This window comes from Durio zibethinus, chromosome 15, assembly GCF_047325235.1.
Source record: "Durio zibethinus cultivar Kanyao isolate XHJ-2024 chromosome 15, ASM4732523v1, whole genome shotgun sequence".
In the NCBI taxonomy this organism is placed as follows: domain Eukaryota; kingdom Viridiplantae; phylum Streptophyta; class Magnoliopsida; order Malvales; family Malvaceae; genus Durio; species Durio zibethinus.
The window spans coordinates 10,771,886-10,795,187 of record NC_143176.1 but is presented as its reverse complement, the minus strand read 5'-3'; the positions used below and the strand labels follow the sequence as shown (position 1 = coordinate 10,795,187).

Sequence of the window (23,302 nt, the reverse complement as noted above, 5' to 3'; positions counted from 1 at the left end):
TAGTAATTATAAATAATATTTTTATATACTATAAAACGAGTAATATTAGTTAAATAATAATATTAAGCCTTAATTAGTATTAATTGAATAATAATTATTTATTATTTATGATTATTCAATTATATAATACTAATTTTATTTAATAATTTTATAATAAATCCTAAATACAAATTATTATTATTTAATTTAAATTATTAATTATATTTATTAATAATAAATATAATATTAATTAATAATTATATTTAGGATTTATTATAAAATTATTAGATAAAATTAGTAATATTTTACTAAATATTTAATTTTATTATCTTTAATTCAAAATCAATTAAGTCATGAGTATAATTAATTATGATTTATTAATTTAATAATAATTAACAATATAAAATTATTATTCAAATACTTATTAGTTAAATACTTATAATTTAATTATAAACTAATATCAATTATTTTAAATATAAATTCGAATATTATTTACTTATAAATTTATATATTTAAGTTAACTTAATTATTATTAATCCAATACTTAATTGACTATAGTAATAATATTATTAATTATCTCCAGTAATTGTTAGTATTGGATTAATAATATAATTTATTTCGATAATAAATAACTAAACATTATTTATTTTGAATATAAACAATTTATAATTAGTTAAATTAATAATTATAATTATAATTAATTTAAATTAATAATTAAATTTATTAATTAACCAAATAAATAATAATTATATAATATTACTTATAACAACAATTATACTAAATATTATAACAAATCTATTATATTAAATTAATAATATTTATAATATTATATAACATGTCGTTTATTTACTATTTATTATTATAAACAATTGTTTTATGGCATTGATAATTGTTTAATTAAACTTATAATAATGTTATATTAATTTTATTATTTAATACTTAGATATTATTAAACAAATTTTATATATTAATTAATCTATTATAAAACTGCTATAAGAAGACCATAAATTAATAATTGAATAAGATTATAATTATATAATCATTGATATTATTACTTATTGGTTTCCATAAATAGTAATTTTATTATCTATTTTTGATAATTGATTTTAAATTAATTGAAATCCTCTTTCTTAAACAGATATTAAGATATCCAACAATATTTGAAAATTGGAGAATTCGTTAAACAATTTCAATAACTAATAGTGTAATATTGTCAAAATTATTATATTATATTAACAAATATTGTTATAAATTGCCCTAGAATTTATATAACTTTGATTTATTATTGTTAGAAATTAAAAACAGAGGAAAAGCTCAAAGATTGTACTAAATTAATAAGTTATTAAGTAAATTATAATATTTATGAATTTAATAATTAATTAAGTATTATAATATTATTAAACAATTTAGTACAATTGTTTGTAATTTATAATTCTTGATATATTAATTATACTAATAATTGTAATTAATAAATATATATTCTAATATTTTTAATAATTTAAATTAATGTAATTATTAATATTAATCGTTATTCTAATTAATTTATTAATATAATTTATCTATTATAATTTATATTAAATGAAAGGTTATAATGATTTGAAATAGATAACTATTAATCTATTCTATTCTACATTGAAATATAATTTTAAATTATATAATAAATAAAATTGAACTAATACATTAATTTATTTATTTTAAATAGATATTATATAGTATTAATTAATAGCATGCATATAATTGTTTTACTATTTATATTATATTATTTAATTATAAATAATATTGAATAATAGTTATATTTATTTTTATATAAATTATTATAAAGTAATTATATATAACATTATTTGTTTGATAAGAATTATTACTAATATAATTTGAAATAGATATATGTAAATTTATTTATAAAATTTAAATGATATATATTGTTAATTAAATATATATTAACAAATTTAAACTTCTACTTATGTTACTGTACTAATAGTTATTATTAGTTAAATTAGAAATTTACAAATTAATTAAATTTTCAAAATTAATAAAGTTAATAATAATATTAACAATAATATGATTTATTATAATGTTATTAAACAATTGTGAATTAATTAATATATAAACAATTTATCATTTAACAAATAATTTATTAATAATAATAGCTTATTATTAAATTTTATATTTAATAATTTAATATAATTGATATTATTAATTGTAATTAAATTATTAATTATTATTATAACTAATTTTATAATTAAACTCTTTATTATAACTTCATATTTAATTAATAATTTAATTACAAATAATAATATCAATATTAGGTATAATTATTCAAATAAATAATTGTACAATTGTCACTTAGATGTCCTAATTTATTTAAATTATTTTAAATTATTATATTTATTTAAACTATTAAAATAATAGTACTAGTCGATAGTATATATTCATAAGTATAAATATTTATTAGTACATTATAATAAATATATTATAATATTATAATAAAATAATTATTTTATTTTGGATAAACTTTATTAATAATTATAATAGAAATTATTAATAAAGTTATTAATATTATAAAAATATTAATTATTTTTAGTTTAATAATTTTAACTTATATTATATTAATTGAATTAAATATTAATAGTAATTATTAATATTTATGATAAATTAAAACTTATAATAAATAATTGATATTTATTATTAATAAGTAATATAAATAAATTAACTATTAGCTTAATAAATTAGAATAATTTTTAAATTAATTATTATTAAAGAGATTATTAAAAACTATTTGAATGTTTTATAACTAATATTATTATAATTATTATAATATTTGGATAATTTATTCATATAATTGATAATTATTAAATAACTAATATTTAAATGTGCATTTAGCTTATAATAATTAATATTTAATTAAATAATTAATTATTATAAATATTATATATTTTAATATATAATTTATTAATAGTCAATTAGATCAAAAATTTATTTATAATAACCTAATTATTAGTAAATTTAATATAATTTATTAAATAATTATTATTTAATTACAATAATTTAAGAATATATATTGATTATAAAATAGATAATAATAGATATAATTAAACACAATAGAGATAATTATATAATCAATATATATAATTAGTATAAATATTAAGATAATGTTAATAAATAATTGTTATATAAATTTATATTAATATAAAATTTTAATATTATTTATATAATAATTATTATTTATTTATAAATTATAATAATATATACTTATTATTTAATAACAAATTAATATAATATATTAATATCATAATATAATACTATAATTGTAATATAGTATTATAAATTAATGTTACTATAATTAAATATTTATAATTATTATAATAATATAATTTATTTCATTAATACTATAATGATTTTATAGTATTTGAATTAATTATTAAATCATTAAAATAAATAATAAGTATATATTATAATTAATTATATAATATTCAAATAATTTATTCATTATTTAATTATAATATAAATAAATAATTATATAAATTTATATTATAAATTATTATAATAATTATGATTATTTATTTATAGCTTAGTATTAATAATAATATTAATAATTTAATAAATATTAAATAATAATATTAATTCTTATATAATTATTTTTTAATAATACTTATTTAAATTAATTACCATAAAATTAATACAATATGTTAATAAGGTTTATATAATATATTAAGACTATATTTATTATAATCCTTATTAATATTACTCTTATTTAAATTATATTAACTTATATTCGATATAAGTTATATATTTGTTATTATTAATTAATAAATAATTATTAATTAATAGTTATAGTATATTAATTATACTATTAATAATTAATTAATTATTAATATATTTAAATTGTATAAACTAATTATACAATATAATTATAATTCATATAATAGTCTAATACATATAATATCCGAATTATTTTTATTAATATAAGTTTATTTGAAATAAAATAATACTAATTTATTAATATTTAAAAAATTAATCAGTAAGAGATTTAAAAAGTAAATCTACTTACCAAACCATTTCAAATAATTTTGAATATTTTAAAAATTATCTATTTCGAATCATTATAATTTTTTATTTTATCATCAAACAATTGGTTTTGTTTATACTCTTTTATTCAAAAAAAAATAAAACTAATTTAATAATATTCTGAAACTTAATAACCAAGAAAATTAAAAAATAAATCTAATTGCTAAACCAGTTGAAATAGTTAATACTATATGAATGATTATCTATTTCAAATCGTTATGACATTTTTCTTTTGTTGTAAAACAATTGTTTTGTTCACACAAGTTTATTTAGATTAAAATAATACTAAATTAATAATATATTATATTATATTTGATTAAATTAATAAATAATTTACTATTATAATTAGAATTGTTAAACAAAACAGATAATTAATTAATTTAATTAACCATAAATTATTATATATATTATCTTATTATAATATTATTAAAATAAATTTAATATATTGAATATTAATTTAATTATATATAATAATTTATATATTAATTAAAATTATTAACTATTATAATAAATAGATTAGTTAATATATTCGATATATTCATATCATTATTAAAACAAGGATAATTAATATTTTATATTAAATATTTAAAATAATAATTGTATGATTTATTATAAATGTTATATTATAATATAACAAAGAATATATGTTTAAATTTTATTAGCAATTATGTTTTATAATTATCGATTAGTTTCCTCGTACTAAACAATATTAATCAAATAAATATTAATTATTTAAATATTTTAATAATAAAATATTAATTATTATAATATTTAATTATAATTATAATTAATAAATGCTTTAATAATTTATTCTTAAAATTAAATTAATTTAATAACAATTATATAAGTTAACAAATAATTTATTGGCATGTTAAATATTAGTTATTTAAAATATTATAAACATTAATAATATAATTGATAAATATTAATATATAAATAATTAAAATCATTGTGAACATTTAAACTAATAGTACCAATCTTATATAATAAATAAAAATATTAATTAAACTAATTGATAATTAAATAATTAAAGATTTGTTAATAAAATATTATATTAATTTATTTAATTTTATTAATTATATTATACATAAATTATTATTAAAATTAAATGTTCCAAAAATTAATAATATTCGATTATTATTATTTATAATAATATTAAGAACAAAGTAATATTTAGTAAAAACTAAATATATTTTCTGAACACGTTCAAATAGTTATAACCCTTTTGTTTTGTCATAAACCAATTGTTTCTATTCATACAAATGTATTCAAAATAAAATAACACTAATTTCTTAATATTTCAAAAATTAATGACTAAAAAATTTAAAAAATAAATCTGTTACCGAGTTAGTTTAAATCATCATGATTGTTTGAACAATTATTTATTTCAAATTAGTTATGATCTTTTGTTTTGTCCTAAAACAATTGTTTCTATTCATACAAGTTCATTTGGAATAAAATAATACTAATTGATTAATACTCTAAAAATTAGTAGGTAGGAGATTTAAAAAATAAATATATTTGTCGAACAAGTTCAAATAGTCATGTCCATTTGAACAATTATTTATTTTAATTCATTATGACATTTTTATTTTGTCATAAAACAATTGTTTCTATTCATGTAAAATTATTCAGAATAAAATAATACTGATCTATTAATATTTTGAAAATTAATAAAAACTAAATTTGTTTACCAAAATAGTTTAAATAGTTATGACTATTTGAATAATTATCTGTATCAAATTGTTATGATTTTTATTTTGTCATAAAACAATTGTTTCTTTTCATACAAGCTTATCATATTAAAATAATACTAATTTAAAAATATTCCAAAAATTAGTAAGTAAGAGATTTTAAAAATAAATGTGTTTACCAAACCAGTTTAAATAGTTAGATTTTGTCATAAAACATATGTTTTTATTCATACAAGTTTATTCAAAATAAAATAATACTAATCAATTAATATTCTAAAAATTAATAAGTTGGAGATTTAAAAAAAATTGTTTACCAAACAAATTTAAATAGTCATGTCCATTTAAATTATTATCTATTTCAAATTGTTATGACATTTTGTTTTGTCCTAAAACAATTGTTTCTATTCAAACAAGCTTATTCTGAATAAAATAATATAAATTTATTAATATTTCAAAAATTAATAAGTAAAAATTTAAAAAATAAATATGTTTTCTGAATATGTTCAAATAATTATGACCATTTGTTTTGTCATAAACCAATTGTTTCTATTCATACAAGTATATTTGAAATAAAATAATACTAATTTATTAATATTTCAAAAATTAATAAGTAAAAAATTTTAAAAATAAATTTGTTTACTGAGCTAATTCAAATCGTTATGACTATTTGAACAATTTTTTATTTCAAATAATTATGATCTTTTGTTTTGTCCTAAAACAATTGTTTCTATTCATACAAGTTTATTTGGAATAAAATAATACTAATTGATTAATACTTTGAAAGTTAGTAGGTAAGAGATTTGAAAGATAAATCTATTTACTGAATAAGTCCAAATAGTCATGTCCATTGATGCCGGGAATTGATGTTTGAGATGTGGAGATTAATTGCAAACAGAAAAAATTCACGAAGAAAACAACTCACAAGAATTTGAATAATGGCAAAATATGATTATTGGATTAAAAAGGATAAAAGTTCACCACCAAGACTAGAAACTAAGGGCTACAGAAACACCACCCTAAGAATTCTAATCAAGGATACAGAACAATCAAAGCTCACCACTCTAGGAAATCCACCTAAGAGATACAGAACTTGAAGAACAATCTGAAAGATTGCTTAAGGACAAAGAAAACTCTATTATGTTTTTTACCAAAGAATAATAGAAAATATATAAGCTAGGAATATCCCTCTAAGCATGGAAACTTTCAGATTGCATTGCTAGAATCATGCCTAAAATCATGAGATTTGCATGTGAACATAATCTACCCATTTACTCCTGAACCTGACCACAATCCCATTCATATTCATGATCTTCTTTTTCAGCTAGTGTGAACGCAATCTCCCTATTCCAGCCCACCTTATTTATGTGTGGATTTGGATCAAGGATAGGCCCATCTTATTTTTGGATAAGTCTGCCTTAGTCTTAGCCCAAGTTGTATGTTGTGCAAATACTCTGGCGTTAATCTCTTCTGGTTGGAAAATACTTGTCTTCAAGTCTGAACTAGTATTCTCACTATGGTAAGGTGATAAATTAGTAAGATTGAAGGTGGTAGATACTCTATAAGTGTTAGGAAGCTCTATCTTGTAGGCATTCTCCCCAATGCATTGGAGAATTTTGAATGGTCCATCTGTCTTAGGTTGTAATTTGCCAAACTTTCCTAGAGGAAATCTCTCTTTCTGTAAGTTAACCCACACCAAATCACCTTTTTTGAACTCCACATAATTTTTATTCTTGTTTGCTGCCTTTTTATATTTCTTATTTTGCTACAAAATCTTAGCTCTCATTTGTTCGTGTAATTGTTTGATACCCTTAGCCATTTCTTCTTCATCTCCACTAAATTGTTGATTAGTAAGGAGAGGAATTAAATCTAAAGGGCTGATTGGATTCTTACCATACACCACCTTAAAGGGCTACAATGAGTTGTTTGGCTTGGTAAGTGGTTGTAGGCAAACTCTACTTAAGGTAAAACAAGATCCCACTGCTTGATATTTTTTCCCAAATAACTTCTTAGAAGGTTGCCCAAGCTACGGTTAGTTACTTCTGTTTGACCATCTATTTAAAGATGATGAGAAGAACTATACTTAAGATTGATGCCAAACTTCCTCTAGAGGGTGCACCAAAAATGACTAAGAAACTTGGAATCTCGATCAAACTCCATGGATCTAGGAACTTCATGTAACCTTACAATTTTTTTGAAATATAGATCAGAAACATGAGAAACATTTATAGTTTTGGTATAATGAACAAAATGGGCCATCTTGGAAAAACGATCCATAATCACCATGATGGAGTCTTTGTTCCTTTGAGTTATGGGCAGTCCAACCACAAAGTCCAAACTAACATTCTCTCAAGAAGCATTAGGTACAAGCAATGGAGTATACAATCTAGTGTTTTGGCCATGACTCTTGGCAATGTGGCACACTCTACATCGTTCAAGGTGTTTCATCACATCCCTCTCCATTCTTGGCCAATAAAATCTATCTTATAAAAGAGCAAGTGTCTTATCCCTTCTAAAGTGTCCACCCAGTGCACCATCATGAGCCTCATTGATTAAGGCCTGTCTCAAAGAACATGAGGGAATGAAAATGCTATTAGCCTTGAAGAGATATCCATCATGCAAAAAAAACTAGTCGTGTGGTCCTTGCTTTCATTTTTCCCAAATTTGACCAAAATAAAGATTTGTCTCATAGAGCCCTTTGATCATAACAAATCCAATAACTTCAATAGCCATAGTCATCAATAAGGAGTGCTTTCGACTCAAAGCATCTGCCACCTCATTCTGAGTTCCTGATTTGTGTTGGATAGTAAAGTTGTAGGCTTGAAGGAATTCCACCCAAGCAGCATGCCTTTGGTTGAGCTTGTGTTGGCTATTAATAAACTTCAAGGTCTCAGGTCTGAATATAAGACAATGGCTTAAGAAGGAGATACTGACTCTAATAAAATAAAGCTCTATATATGGCATAGAACTCTTTGTCATAGGTTGAATACTTTCTCTTGGCTTCATTGAGCTTCTCATTGAAAAATGCTGTAGGCTTTCCTCCTTGACTTAAAATAGCACCTATTTCAAAATTGGATGCATCACATTCCACCTCAAACACTTGATCAAAATCTGGTAGGGACAAAATAGAAGCTTCAGTGATCTTGGTCTTGATGAGCTCAAAGCTGTGTTGGGCTTTTTTGATCCACTTAACAACTTTATTCTTTAAACATTCAGTGATTGAAGCCACAATGGAGCTAAAACTCCTAATGAAGTGCCTATAACAAGATGCAAGACCATGGAAGCTTCGGATATCAAGTAGAGATACTGGTGTTGGCCAATTTAAAATTGCCTCAACCTTGCTGGGATCCATCTTTATTCCTTCTTTTGACATTATAAACCTTAAAAACATAAGGTTAAAAGTAAAGAAACTACACTTTTTAAGGTTAGCATAAAGTTTTTGTTCTCTCAATATGCAAAATAGTTGGTATAGATGATTCAAATGTTAGTCCTCATCCTTGCTGTACACCAGAATATCATCAAAATAAACTACTACAAATCTGCCAATACAAGGTTTAAGAATATGATTCATAAATCTCATGAAAGTACTAGAAGCATTGGATAAACCAAAAGGCATTACCATCCATTCATAGAGCCCATCCATTGTCTTAAAGGCTATCTTCCACTCATCTCTAGACCTCATTTTGATTTGATGATACCCACTACGTAGGTCTATCTTAGAGAAAATACTTACTCCATGTAGTTGGTCTAACAAGTCATCTAAACACATAATAAGAAAGCGATAGTCAACTGTGATTTTATTAATTGCCCTATTATCCACACATATGTATCACAATCCATCCTTCTTAGGCACCAAAAGGGCTGGGATTGCACAAGGGCTCATTCTTTCACGCACTATTCCTTTTCTCACCAATTCATCAACTTGGCATTACAACTCTGCATGTTCTTTAGGACCCATCCTATAGGCTGCCTTATTAGGTAGAACAGCTATTGGGATAAGGTTTATACAGTGTTGACTGTCCCTCATTGGTGGTAGACCAGCTGGTAACTCATCATGAACAACATCTTGAAATTCTGCCAATAATGGTTGTATCATTACAAGGGGCTTTTCACTATTTTTATTTTTCTCAATCAACATCAGAGCATACATAGTACCACCCATCTTAATTTTCTTTCTATAATTGGCCTTGGTACATAAACTACTTTTTTTCCCTTTGATTGGTTTTGACATCACCATAGGCTTGGTAGGGTCTAGGATGATTTTGCATCCATCCTTCATAAATGTGTAAGTGTTACGGTAACCATCATAAATAACCCTCCTATCATAATGCCAAGGTCTTCCAATCAGTAAATGGCAAGCATCCATTGGAAATACATCACATCACACTTCATCCTTGTATTGCTTTCCTGTAGAAAAAGGAACCAAACACCTCTTACTAACCTTGATTTCATTTTCTTTCTGGAGCCAAGATAACTTATATGGTTGGGGGTGATCCACTACTTTGAGGCCTGATTTTTTGCACTATAAAGGTAAAAACAACGTTTTCAAAACTTTCACTATCAATTATAACATCACATACATTCCCATAGGTAGTACACCGAGTGTGAAATATGTTTTTACGCAACCAATCTTTTTTCTTAATAAGTGCAGTACTCAAGCTACATTGTATGACTAAGGATGCTCCATAATCACTATAGGTTACCTCTTCCTCCTCTTCAAAGTTTTGATCCTCTTCAGCTAGTTCTTCTTCATTTTCCTCCAAGTCTTCCTCTACTAGAGTTTTGAAGTAATGTGTTTAAGTTCTTGACATTTAAAACATTTTTTGGTTTATGCACTAGACTGAGGCTTGCTTGTTGAGGTTCCATTTTTCTTTTGGGGTTGCTTTGGAATGGGCTTAGAAGGAACAATAGTTTTGGATAAGCCACCTTTATCGATATAGCCTTTTCTGGACCCAAATCTCGAGTTGCTATCATAAGCCTCCTTTTGTTGTCTTTCCACCTTAAGGGTAAGCTTGCATACATCGTTGAAAGTCTAATAGGGTTGTAGCTACACTATATTAGCTATCTCAATCTTCAATCTTCCAAGATACCAGGCAATAGTCTATTTTTCCTGTTCCAACAATTCACACTTGAACATGAGATGATCAAACTCAACTGTATACTCATCTATTGATAGATCTCTTTGCTTCAAGTTATGAAGCCTAAGAAAGACATCTTGTTGAAAGTTATCTGGAAGATACTTTCTTTTTAACTCTCTTTTTATCTTATCCCAAGTTACAATTTTTCTCCTACCTTCTCTTTCCCTTTGCTTCTTCAGATTTTTGCACTAAAAAGATGCATGCTTTCTAAGTTTGATGGCCACTAGCTTCACCTTACGATGTTCAGGGGTATCATGGTATTCAAATATGTGTTTCACTGTATGTAGCTAATCTAAGAATTTTTTAGGTTGTATCTGCCCCTTGAACTCGAGAATTTCCATCTTTGGATTGAATATGCTAGATTGAAATTAGTTTCTGTGAAGATAGTCTCTAACTTGCCATGGGTGAGATAAGGTACTATCATCAAAATCACTATTGTTTCCATGGAATAGATTGGTTTCTCCTTCATCTTCTTTGTTTCTCCTTCGTTACCTCCTTATCTTTTCTCTTTCTTCTTGTATACGCAACCGATATTGTAGTTAAAGAATCTGTTATCGCATCTCTTGGGTTAACATTGGTAGTTTTAGCAACGTCAGTGTTAGCTTCAACCTCTTCTGTTAGTGCTTGACGATGACCTGCCATAGCTCTGATACCAATTTGATGCTGAGAATTGATGTTTGAGATGTGTAGATTAACTACAAATAGAAAAAACTCACTAAGAAAACAATTCACTAGAATTTGAATAATGGCATAATATGATTATTAGATTAAAAGGGATAAAAGTTCACCACCAAGACTAGAAACTAAGGGATATAGAAATACCACCCTAAAAATTCTAATCAAAGATGCAGAATAATAAAAGTTCACCACTTTAGGAAATCTACCTAAGAGATACAGAACTTGAAGAATAATATAAAAGATTGCTTAAGGATAAAGAAAACTATATTATGCTTTCTACCAAAGAAAAATAAAAAATAAATAGGCTAGGAACATCCCTCTAAGCATGGAAACTTTCAGATTGCATTGCTAGAATCATGCCTAAAATCATGAGATTTGCATGTGAACACAATATGCCCATTTACTTTTGAACCTGACCACAATCCCATTCACATTCATGATCTTCTTTTCAGCTAATGTGAACGCAATCTCCCTATTCCAACCCACCTTATTTATGTGTGGATTACCAAGGATAGGCCCATCTTATTTTTGGATAAGTCTACCTTAGTCTCAACCCAAGTTGTATGTTGTGCAGACACTCCGATGTCATCCATTTGAACAATTATTTATTTCAAATAGTTATGACCTTTTTTTTGTCATAAAACAATTGTTTTTGTTCATGCAAAATTATTTAGAATAAAATAATACTGATTTATTAATATTTTAAAAATTAATAAGAGATTTAAAAACTAAATTTATTTACCGAAACAGTTCAAATAGTTATGACTATTTGAACAATTATTTATATCAAATTGTTATGATCTTTATTTTATCATAAAACAATTGTTTCTTTTCATATAAGCTTATTCATATTAAAATAATACTAATTTAATAATATTCCAAAAATTAGTAAGTAAGAGATTTAAAAAATAAATGTGTTTGTCAAACCAGTTCAAATAGTTAAGACTATTAGGATAATTATCTATTTCAGATAATTTTGACCTTTTGTTTAGTCTCAAAACAATTATTTCAATTCATATAAGCTTATTTAGAATAAATTAATACTAATTTATTAACATTCGAAAAATTAATAAGCACGAGATTTAAAAAAATAAATCTATTTATCAAATAAATTAAAATAGATTAGATTATTTAAACAATTATCTATTTAAAGTCGTTATGACCTTTTGTTTTGTTATAAAACAATTGTTTCAGTTTATAAAAACTTATCTGAAATAAAATAATACTACTTTATTAATATTTTGAAAATTAATAAGCAAGATTTTTAAAAACTAAAATTGTTTTCCGAATTAGTTCAAATAATTATGGCTATTTGAATAAATATCAATCTCAAATTGTTTTGATCTTTGCTTTCTCATAAAATAATTATTTTTGATCATAAAAGCTTATTTAGATAAAAATATTACTAATTTAATAATATTCCAAAAATTAATAAGAGATTCAAAAAATAAATGTGTTTACTGAACCAGTTCAAATAGTTAAGACTATTAGAATAATTATCAATTTCAAATCATTCTGACCTTTGCTTTAGTCGAGTAATAATTGCTTCGGTTCATACTAGCTTATCTGGAAGAAAATAATACTAATTTATTAACATTCAAAAAATTAATGATCATGAGATTTAAAAAAAAAAATCTGTTTACTGAACAAGTTCAAATAATTATGGCTATTTGAATAATTATTTATTTAAAATAATTATGATCATTTGTCTTGTCATAAAACAATTGTTTTAGTTCCTAAAAGTTTATCCAAAATAAAATAATAATACTTTAGTAATATTTTGAAAATTAATAAGTAACTAATTTAAAAGAATAAATCAGTTTACCCAATCAGTTCAAATAATTATAGCCATTTAAACAACTATCTTTTTCAAATTGTTATTACTTTTTGTTTTGTCATAAAACAATTGTTTTTCAACATACAAGCTTATTTGAAATAAAATAATACCAATTTATTAATATTTTAAGAATTAATAAGACATTTAAAAAATAAATCAATTTATTAAACTAGTTCAAATAGTTATGACTATTTGAACAATTTTCTATTTCAAATTGTTACAACCTTTTGTTCTATCACAAAACAATTGTTAATAATTTAATTTTAATTATATATATAAATTAATTATAATATAATTACAATATAATAATAAATTATAAAATAGAATATAATTTTAAATGTTATATTCTATTATAAATATTATAATATTAATTAGTTTAAAATATTAAAAAATACTAATAATTTATTAATATACATAACTGGAATTGTTTATTTGAAAAAATAAATAATAATTTTTAAATCTTTAGTAATAATAGAAATATAATAGTATAATAATTTTTATAAATTAAATATTTTAAATAGTTAATTATTTTAAAATTATATTAGTTCATATAATTATTAGCATATTTATAATATACTAATAATTTTAATTATTGTATATAGTAAAATTATATATAATATAATATTTCAAATCTCAAAACTATTTAATAATTATAAATATTAAATATATTAATATAATTTAAATAACATTATGTAATTAAGTTAATACCTCAGCTTAATAAGTTATAACTTATTATAATTTAATGTTATAACATTATAACTTAAGTTTAATGAATATTTTTACAGATATTAAATATAGTAATTAATTATAAATAAATAATAGTTTATTTACTAATAATTAAAATTTTATTAATAATTGATATTTATAAATTAATTTTAAAATATTTATAATTATAATTTGAATAATTATAAATATGTATTATTTACATAGTTATTATATGTAAATAAACATTTATAATTTATAAATATTAATGATATTATAAATAATATAATTTATTAATAATTATAAGTTATAATAAATATTTTGTTTATAATATTTAAGAGTAAAATAACGATACTATATATTTAAATAATCAATACAAAATTATATTTCTAAATAATTTAATAGATAAATAATAAAGTTATAAATATATAATTAAAATTAAATAGTATATAATTATTATTATAATTAATTATAATATTAATTATTTTTGGATTTAATTATTTAAAATTAGTATGTAATATATAATTAACTAATATATACAAATTATAATTAAGTATATTATTAAATAATTATATTAATATATAATTATATTAATATATATTTAAATTAATTATAGTTAATTAATAAAATATATTAATATAATTAATTAAATGGTTTTATTTATTAATTTTTATTAATAATAATTTAAACTAATCAAATTATAATAATGACTATAATAAAATTAGTATATTTAATAAATAATATATAATTAAATATATACTAAATATTATTAATTAAATAATATATTATTTATATATATATATTACTAGAAGATTCATTATCAATTAGATAATTTGATCACAATAATTATATAATATACAATAATAATATGTAGATTAGAAGATATATTGTATAATTATTAATTATAATTTTGATATATTAAAATTTAAAATATATGCATTAAATAAATTAGGGTTTATATTTATACATATTATAATAATATATTTAATTATATTTATACAATTTATTAGTATAAGTTTAATATTATTATTTTTTGAATGTTTATAATTATAAAAAATTATTAATTTAATTATAAATAATATAATTTAGATTTAATCTATATTTATAGTTATAATATTACTTTATTATTTAACTTATTTAGATTATATAATTAATTATATAATAATTATTATATTAATTATTATTACTTTATATTAATATAAACAATTAATTTATACAATTAATTGCTATAAATAAATAGTATAAAATTTTAATTATAACTATTTATTTAATTATAAATAATAAATAATTATTTAAATTTTTATAATTTATAAATTTAACTTTATTATATATATTTATATGTTATATTAAATTAATAATATTATTAATTTAATATTTAATAATTATTAAATTATTAATCAATAATTATAAATATTATTATAAATTTATATAATATTTATAAATTTAATTGTTATATTAAAATAGTAATTATATTAAATTAAATTTAGATAACATATTTATTATCTAATAAATTATTATTAGTTATTTTAATAATGATTAATAAAATTACATTATTTTAATCCAAATAAGCTTGTACGAACAAAACAATTTTTAATTAATGATTATAATCTATTAATTATAATACATAATTATTAGTATCATTATAAAATTGAATAATTATCCATAATCCCAATTTAATTAGTAATAAATAAATTAATGATAATTTTGAATTTAATAATTAATTAAAATTTTAATAAGTAATAATAATTAGACTATTAGAATCAAATAAGTTTATTATAAATTTCTATTGTAATATATACTAATTTATGATTACTTATTTTTAAACTATATTTATTATTATACTAATTAATTATATAAATTATGAATTATTATATTTATTATAATAATAATAATTAATTGTAATATTATAATTATAACATAATTATAATTTTTTGATTAACTTATATTAATTAAATAGTTATGACTATTTAATTAATAATTAAATTAAATATATTAATTTAACAATATAGTATAACTTATAAATTTATAATAAATTATCTATTTAAAATATAATAGAAAATTATAGTATTTAATTTATTTATATAAATAAATAATAGTAAATATTAATATTAACTTATAAATAGTGAAAATATAATAGTATTAATTAATATATTTCTAATAGTTAATACATTTGTAAGTATTAAATTATAATTATTTTGATTAATTAAATATGCCATGCTGTAAATTTCTATTTTGTAGAATAATTTATTAAATAGAATTAATATAAAATTGTAATTATACATTTAATTACATATAATTAATTATATCATTTAGTGTATATACAATTATCTAATAATTTTATATAACAATATAATATAATTTATTAATTATTATAATTATAATATTATATAGATAATTGTATATAATACACTAATTTGAAAAATGTTTTAAATATATTTTTAATTATAATTTTTTAATTATATAACATTTCCATATTAATTTCAAAATATATTTAAATTAATACAATTATCTTTAATTAAATATATTATTATAATTAATATAAAACATTAATAATATATCATATTATATTTATATAAATTTTTATAAAGTAATTATATATAACATTATTTGTTCATTAAATTTTAGTTATATAATATAAATTATTTACTATAAATTTAAGTAAATTTATAACACTATAATATTAGAATTAATTATTCTAATTAATAATTAATTCAAAATACTATATAATTAATATTAGACTAAATAAATATTCTATTAATTATTATTATTAATTATAGTTAATAAATTTAAACATATAATATATATTAATATTAATTAATAATTATTTCATATAGTCATAACTATTTGAACTGATTTAGCAAATGGATTTATTTTTTAAATCTCTTAATTATGAATTTTCATATTATTATTAAATTAGTATTATTTTTTTTGAATAAATTTGTATGAATAGAAATAATTGCTTTGTGATAGAACAAAAGGTTATAATAATTTGAAATAGATAATTGTTCAAATAATAATAACTATTTAAACTCATCATACTTATTTAAACTGGTTTGGTAAATAGATTTATTTTTTAAATCTCTTAGTTATTAATTTTTGAAAATTTATTTTTAATTAATTAATAATTAAAAAATATATATTAAATTATTTAACGATTATTAATTAATAATTAAATTAATTGATTATTATATACTTAACAATTGTCTTTAAATATTATAATAACTAATAAAATATTAGTTATTTAATATTCAATATATTTAATGAATATATAATTATTTAGTAATTATTATACTTGTTTTTATTATATTAAGCTAATGTGATTATAAATTTATATTAAATTTAATAAACAATTATAATATTTTAAATATTTAATATAAAATATTAATTACCATTATAATTATAATTTTATAAATTATAATTTATTATTAACAAAATATAATTATTATTATATTATATTTTATTATAAATATATAAAATTAGTTAAATAAAATATTTTATTTTGATATGGAAAGAATAATGTCAATAATTTTATTACATTCAAATAATTCTATTATTTGAAATTTTAATATTTGTTTATTAACATTTTATTAAATACTTTAGTATAAATTATATAATAGCTAATAATATATTGTTAGCTATAAACATATTAAAAAATTAATAATTTTTTAAATTATTAAATATAATTTATTTAATATTACAAAACTATCATTAAACTAACAATAATTAAAATGTTTATTATGGATAATTTATATATTTAAATTAATATATCTATTCTATATATAATAATTAGTTACTAATAACTAAGATTAAATAATAACTTATTTAATAAAATATAATAATTTTATATAAATTAGTTATTTGTATAATATTATTAATTTATAAAATTATATTTAATAGGTAATTAATTATCTAACAATTATTAATATACTATAATTCAAATATGAATTATTGGATTAGAACTAATTGCCTTTTGTTACAAATTAAAAACTAATTAATTAAGTAATTAATATATTAAATATAGTATTATAGAATAAAAACAATTAAAATATATTATATTTAAATATAGTATAATATACATGTCAAATATGTATTATATTTTTAGTTATAAAAAAATACGTTTATAATGAACAATATTAATCATAGTCATTTATTTATATAACAATTATATTAATAATAATATTAATTATTTATATTATAATTATATAATATTATAATATTTACTATATTAATTATTTATATATTGTTAATAAAGTATTATTATGTTAAATTTATACAATAATATTTATTTTTATATAATAATATTAATCATATTTATTATAATTTCATATCTTGTCTAATAGTAGACAAAATATAATAATTATATAATAATTTAATTATTGTATTTAATAATAATTGTTAATATTTAAAATGAATTAGATTAATATTTAAGGATTAATCATGAAATTTAATCTATTAACAATTATTTATTAATAATTATTAGTTAATAAGTTATAATAATACTAATTATTATAATAACTAATTGAAATAAATTATTTATTTAATAATAAATTTAGTATGTATTTAGTATATTTTTATAATTAAATATATACTATAATTTAATAACTATTAATTAAAAATAGTTCACGTTATTATATTATAAATTATAATTCAATTAATATTATAAATTAGTATTAATTATTATTAATATTTTAATAATTAATATATATATTAGTTAAATATAACGATAATTTAACTATCATAACTAATATTTTTTTGTTATTAATTATTATTATAAATCAAATAAGTATATTTAAATTCTATATTAATATGAAAATTGTCTTATTATTTAATTATTTTGTTATTATAACATTTAATTATTATTATTATTATTTAAAAAAATAATATGAATATTATAATCATTTATAATATTATTAAAAATTAGTTATAATAATTAGTCAAAATAATTCAATATTAATGACAATTTGATAATAATTTGATATTATTATTAATTGCTTGGATAAATTTAAATAAATAATTTACTAATTTATTAAAGTTTAATAAGTAATTTATTAAATTTAATTGTTATCAAATAAATTTATTATTAAGTTCATTGTTATTCAAATATTATATAATTATATTTGATTAATATATTTGATTTTATTCAAATATTAATAACTTATTATAAATTATAATCGATTAAAAGATCATCATAGATGATTTATTAAATACCTGTTATTTAATACAATTTGGATAATTTATTCTATTAATTTATTAATTTTATAAATATTAATCCATGGTAGTTATTATAATTATTAAAAAACTGTCTTATTCCTCAGTCATGCTAGTTAAAATTAATACTATTATAAATTAGTATTAGTTAATAATTGTTTGTAACAATTGTTTAATAATCTTAATGTAATAAAATAACTGAATAATTTTTAATAAATATAAGTAAATTTAGATTCATAAGATTTATTATAAACTACCTAGTTATAATTAGCAGTGGATATCTTATTATATATTCTACTTTTGTTTATTATATTTATAACTATAATTAATATAATACATTACTTATATGTTTATTTATAAGTATATATAAATTAATTATTAATAATAATAAATAATATAATAAATATTATATAATAATTATTATTAAATAATAATAATTATATTAACTAATATTACTATTATTATAGAAATTTATAATAATACTAATTAATATAACTTTAAATAAATATTAATTAATTATATAATTTATAATAAAATATTTAATATCAAATTATTGCCATTGTTAATATTAGTCGAACTTATTAATTAATTAATATATATAAATTACAATTACAAATAATAAATTATAAAATTTATTTCTATTTGATTATTAATATTATAAATTAACTATATTTAGGTATTATTGTATTTAAATTTTAAATAATAAATTATTATTATTTAAAATTTTATAACTGATTAAACCAATTTATATAATTATAATTATATAATAACTGATTAGTAATTAAATTTTTATAATAATAATTGATAATCGTTATAATTTTATTACTAAATCCAATATTATCTAATAAATTAAATATTAATTTAATTAATATATATTAATAATATTATATAATATATAATTGGATATTATTAATTATTATATAAACTAATCTATTTAATAATTATTTGTAATTGTTATTTTGAAATTTATTAGTTAATGTTTGATTATAATAATAGCTTATATAGTTTAAGTTATTATATTTAATCATTTGTATTAATAACTATTAATATACAAAATTATTAATATTTAATTATACAATTAACAACCTAATAACTAATATATAATTATTAAATAATCTATTAATTAATTATTAAAAATATTAATATTATACTAATAGTTTATTAATAATATTTATTAATAGAAGCTTATAATAAATTTTAATTTATAATTAAATTTATTATATAAATTATATATCCTCAGTTCATATTTGAATTACTCTTGCTTACAATATTAACAAACAAATTTTATAATAAAATTATAATAATATATTAAAATTTTAATTAATAATTATGATTATTATATTATATATATTTAACGGTAGGTTGATATCCCATGACTATTTTTCCTTGATTACGAATTGATTTTGCATATGATTGCATTCCACCATAAATTCATCATTAGAGTCGGTTTGAATATCTACTAATGCAAAAAAAAATGACAAAAAGAGAAAGCCATGAACTCTTGTTAATGTGGATGCAAATGACGATGGTGGATAACTATCGTAGAGAAAAAGTAAAAGCAGTGGGTTTTGAGAAAATTTTAATGAAAGCTATGGTAGATTAAAATGATTATATTATAGCTAAGAATTATAATATAATATAAATTTATTATAAGCTAATTACAATAATATATCCATACTAATTAAATTAATAATAATATAATTAAATCACAATTGTTATAATGTTATTAAAAATAACATTATTTATAATGTTATAAATATTAGTAATTTATATTTATAATGTTATAAATATTATTAATTTATATTTATAAATATGAATTAAATATAATTAATGATAAAATCTATTTTATTGATTAATATTAAAAATTATGACAATTTATAATTAATATTTATTATTAATTGTTAATTATTAATAACTATTTTAATTCATTAATACTAATAACAATTTAATTAGTATAATTAATAAATCTTATGATTTAATTATATAATTTAGTATATTAATTATTATATATAATTCCATTTAAGCTTGTATTACATTATAACTATGTATGAATCATTATAATTATTTATTTTAAATATTATTGTATTTAAATTAATAAATAATTAATAATTATAAATAAATAAATATTATTGATTAAATCATAACTATTTAATATGAAAAATTATATGAAATTATAATAATTAAATTAAATAATTTTAATTTTAATATTAAATTATTAAAATGATTTATCTATTTAGTAATTATTAATTTATTTAATAATTAATAACTATATATCATAATAAAAAATATATAATAAAAAATAATAATTAATATATATGGGAGCTTTTTATTGTTTAATAGATATAATAAAAATTATTATTATGCTGTGGATAATATAATTGATAAGAACAATTATCAATATTGTCCATTTGTTTTGTCATAAAACAATGATTTTAGTTCATAAAAGTTTAATTATTAATGATAAAAAACATTGACTTAAATTTTATTAATTATATTTTACACAAAAATATTATAAATTATTATTAATTTATAATAATATAATAGTAAATATTATATGTTTATTTATATTATTAAATTAACTATAATATTTGAAAATTAACATGTAATTTATAAATTATTAAAGATTAAGATAATAATTTATATTTATAATTATAATTAAGTTATTATAAATATAATAAGTTTAGATAATTATAAATTATAATATATTTATTGAATTCCATTGTTATAATGTTTAATATAATTTAACAATTATAATTAATTATAATTATTATTATAATGATTAATATATATAATTAGATTATATATTAAATTAATAATAATAATAATTTTTTATTATTAGTATAATTTAAATTAATATTAATAATTAAGTCCTAAATTAATAAGACATGAAACAAATATTTTATGACTAAACAAAAGTTTTGAATGATTTGAAATAGATAATTATTCTAATTGTTTTAACTATTTGAATTGGTTTAGAAAACATATTTATTTTTTAAATCTCTTATTAATTTTTAGAATATTATTAAATTAGTATTATTTCAAATCTTAATTTTTATATAGTATTATTATATTATTTGATAAATTAAATAATTGAGATAAATAATTATATTCCTATAATAAATTATAATTATAAGAATATAATTATAATAATTTATAAGATTTATAAGAAATTTAATAATATAAATTATTTTAACATATAAATATTATTCATAAGTTTAGGAATTTTAATATCTTATATAAATAAAATAATATAAATTATTATATATGACTATTTGATAACTATTATTTTTTATTAAATATATAATTTAATATATTTATAAATTATATATAACTTTAAATAAATATTAAATTTATTTATAAACCTAATATTTATAATTTATAAATAAATTAATAATGTAATAATTATTATTATTATATTTCATGATTTAATTATAATATAAATAAATAATAATAATATAAATTTATATTATAATAATTTATTTATAATATAATATTAATAATAATTTAATAAATATTAAATATTAATATTAATTGTTGTATAATTATTTTTTAATAATACTTATTTAAATTAATTACCATAAAATTAATACAATATGTTCATAAGGTTTATATAATATATTAAGACTATATTTATCATAATCCTTATTAATATTAATCTTATTTAAATTATATTAACTTATATTCTATATAAGTTATATATTTGTTATTATTAATTAATAAATAATTATTAGTTATAGTATATATTATATATTAAGATTTGAAATATATAATTGTTCAAATAGACATAAATATTGAATGTGTTCAAAATATATATATTTTTTAAATTTTTATTTATATATATACTATTAATTTACAAATAATAAATTATCATAGCTTTATTAATTATTAAAGATAATATAACCAATATTACTATCTAATTAATAGAAATATATTATAAATAATTAATATATTTAATATTTTATGACTATTTATTATATTTATTAATTTAGTAACTAATTTACTAA

At 17.0% G+C, this 23,302-nt stretch overlaps 1 protein-coding gene across 1 annotated transcript; it reads right to left on the bottom strand.

The window, feature by feature from the left end:
• Nucleotides 1-9,663: 9,663 nt before the first annotated feature.
• On the bottom strand, nucleotides 9,664-10,101 carry LOC149514662 (uncharacterized). Its single transcript, XM_089744230.1, has one exon. It carries the CDS (start codon nucleotides 10,099-10,101, stop codon nucleotides 9,664-9,666), a length of 438 nt encoding a protein of 145 aa, XP_089600356.1.
• Nucleotides 10,102-23,302: the final 13,201 nt, after the last annotated feature.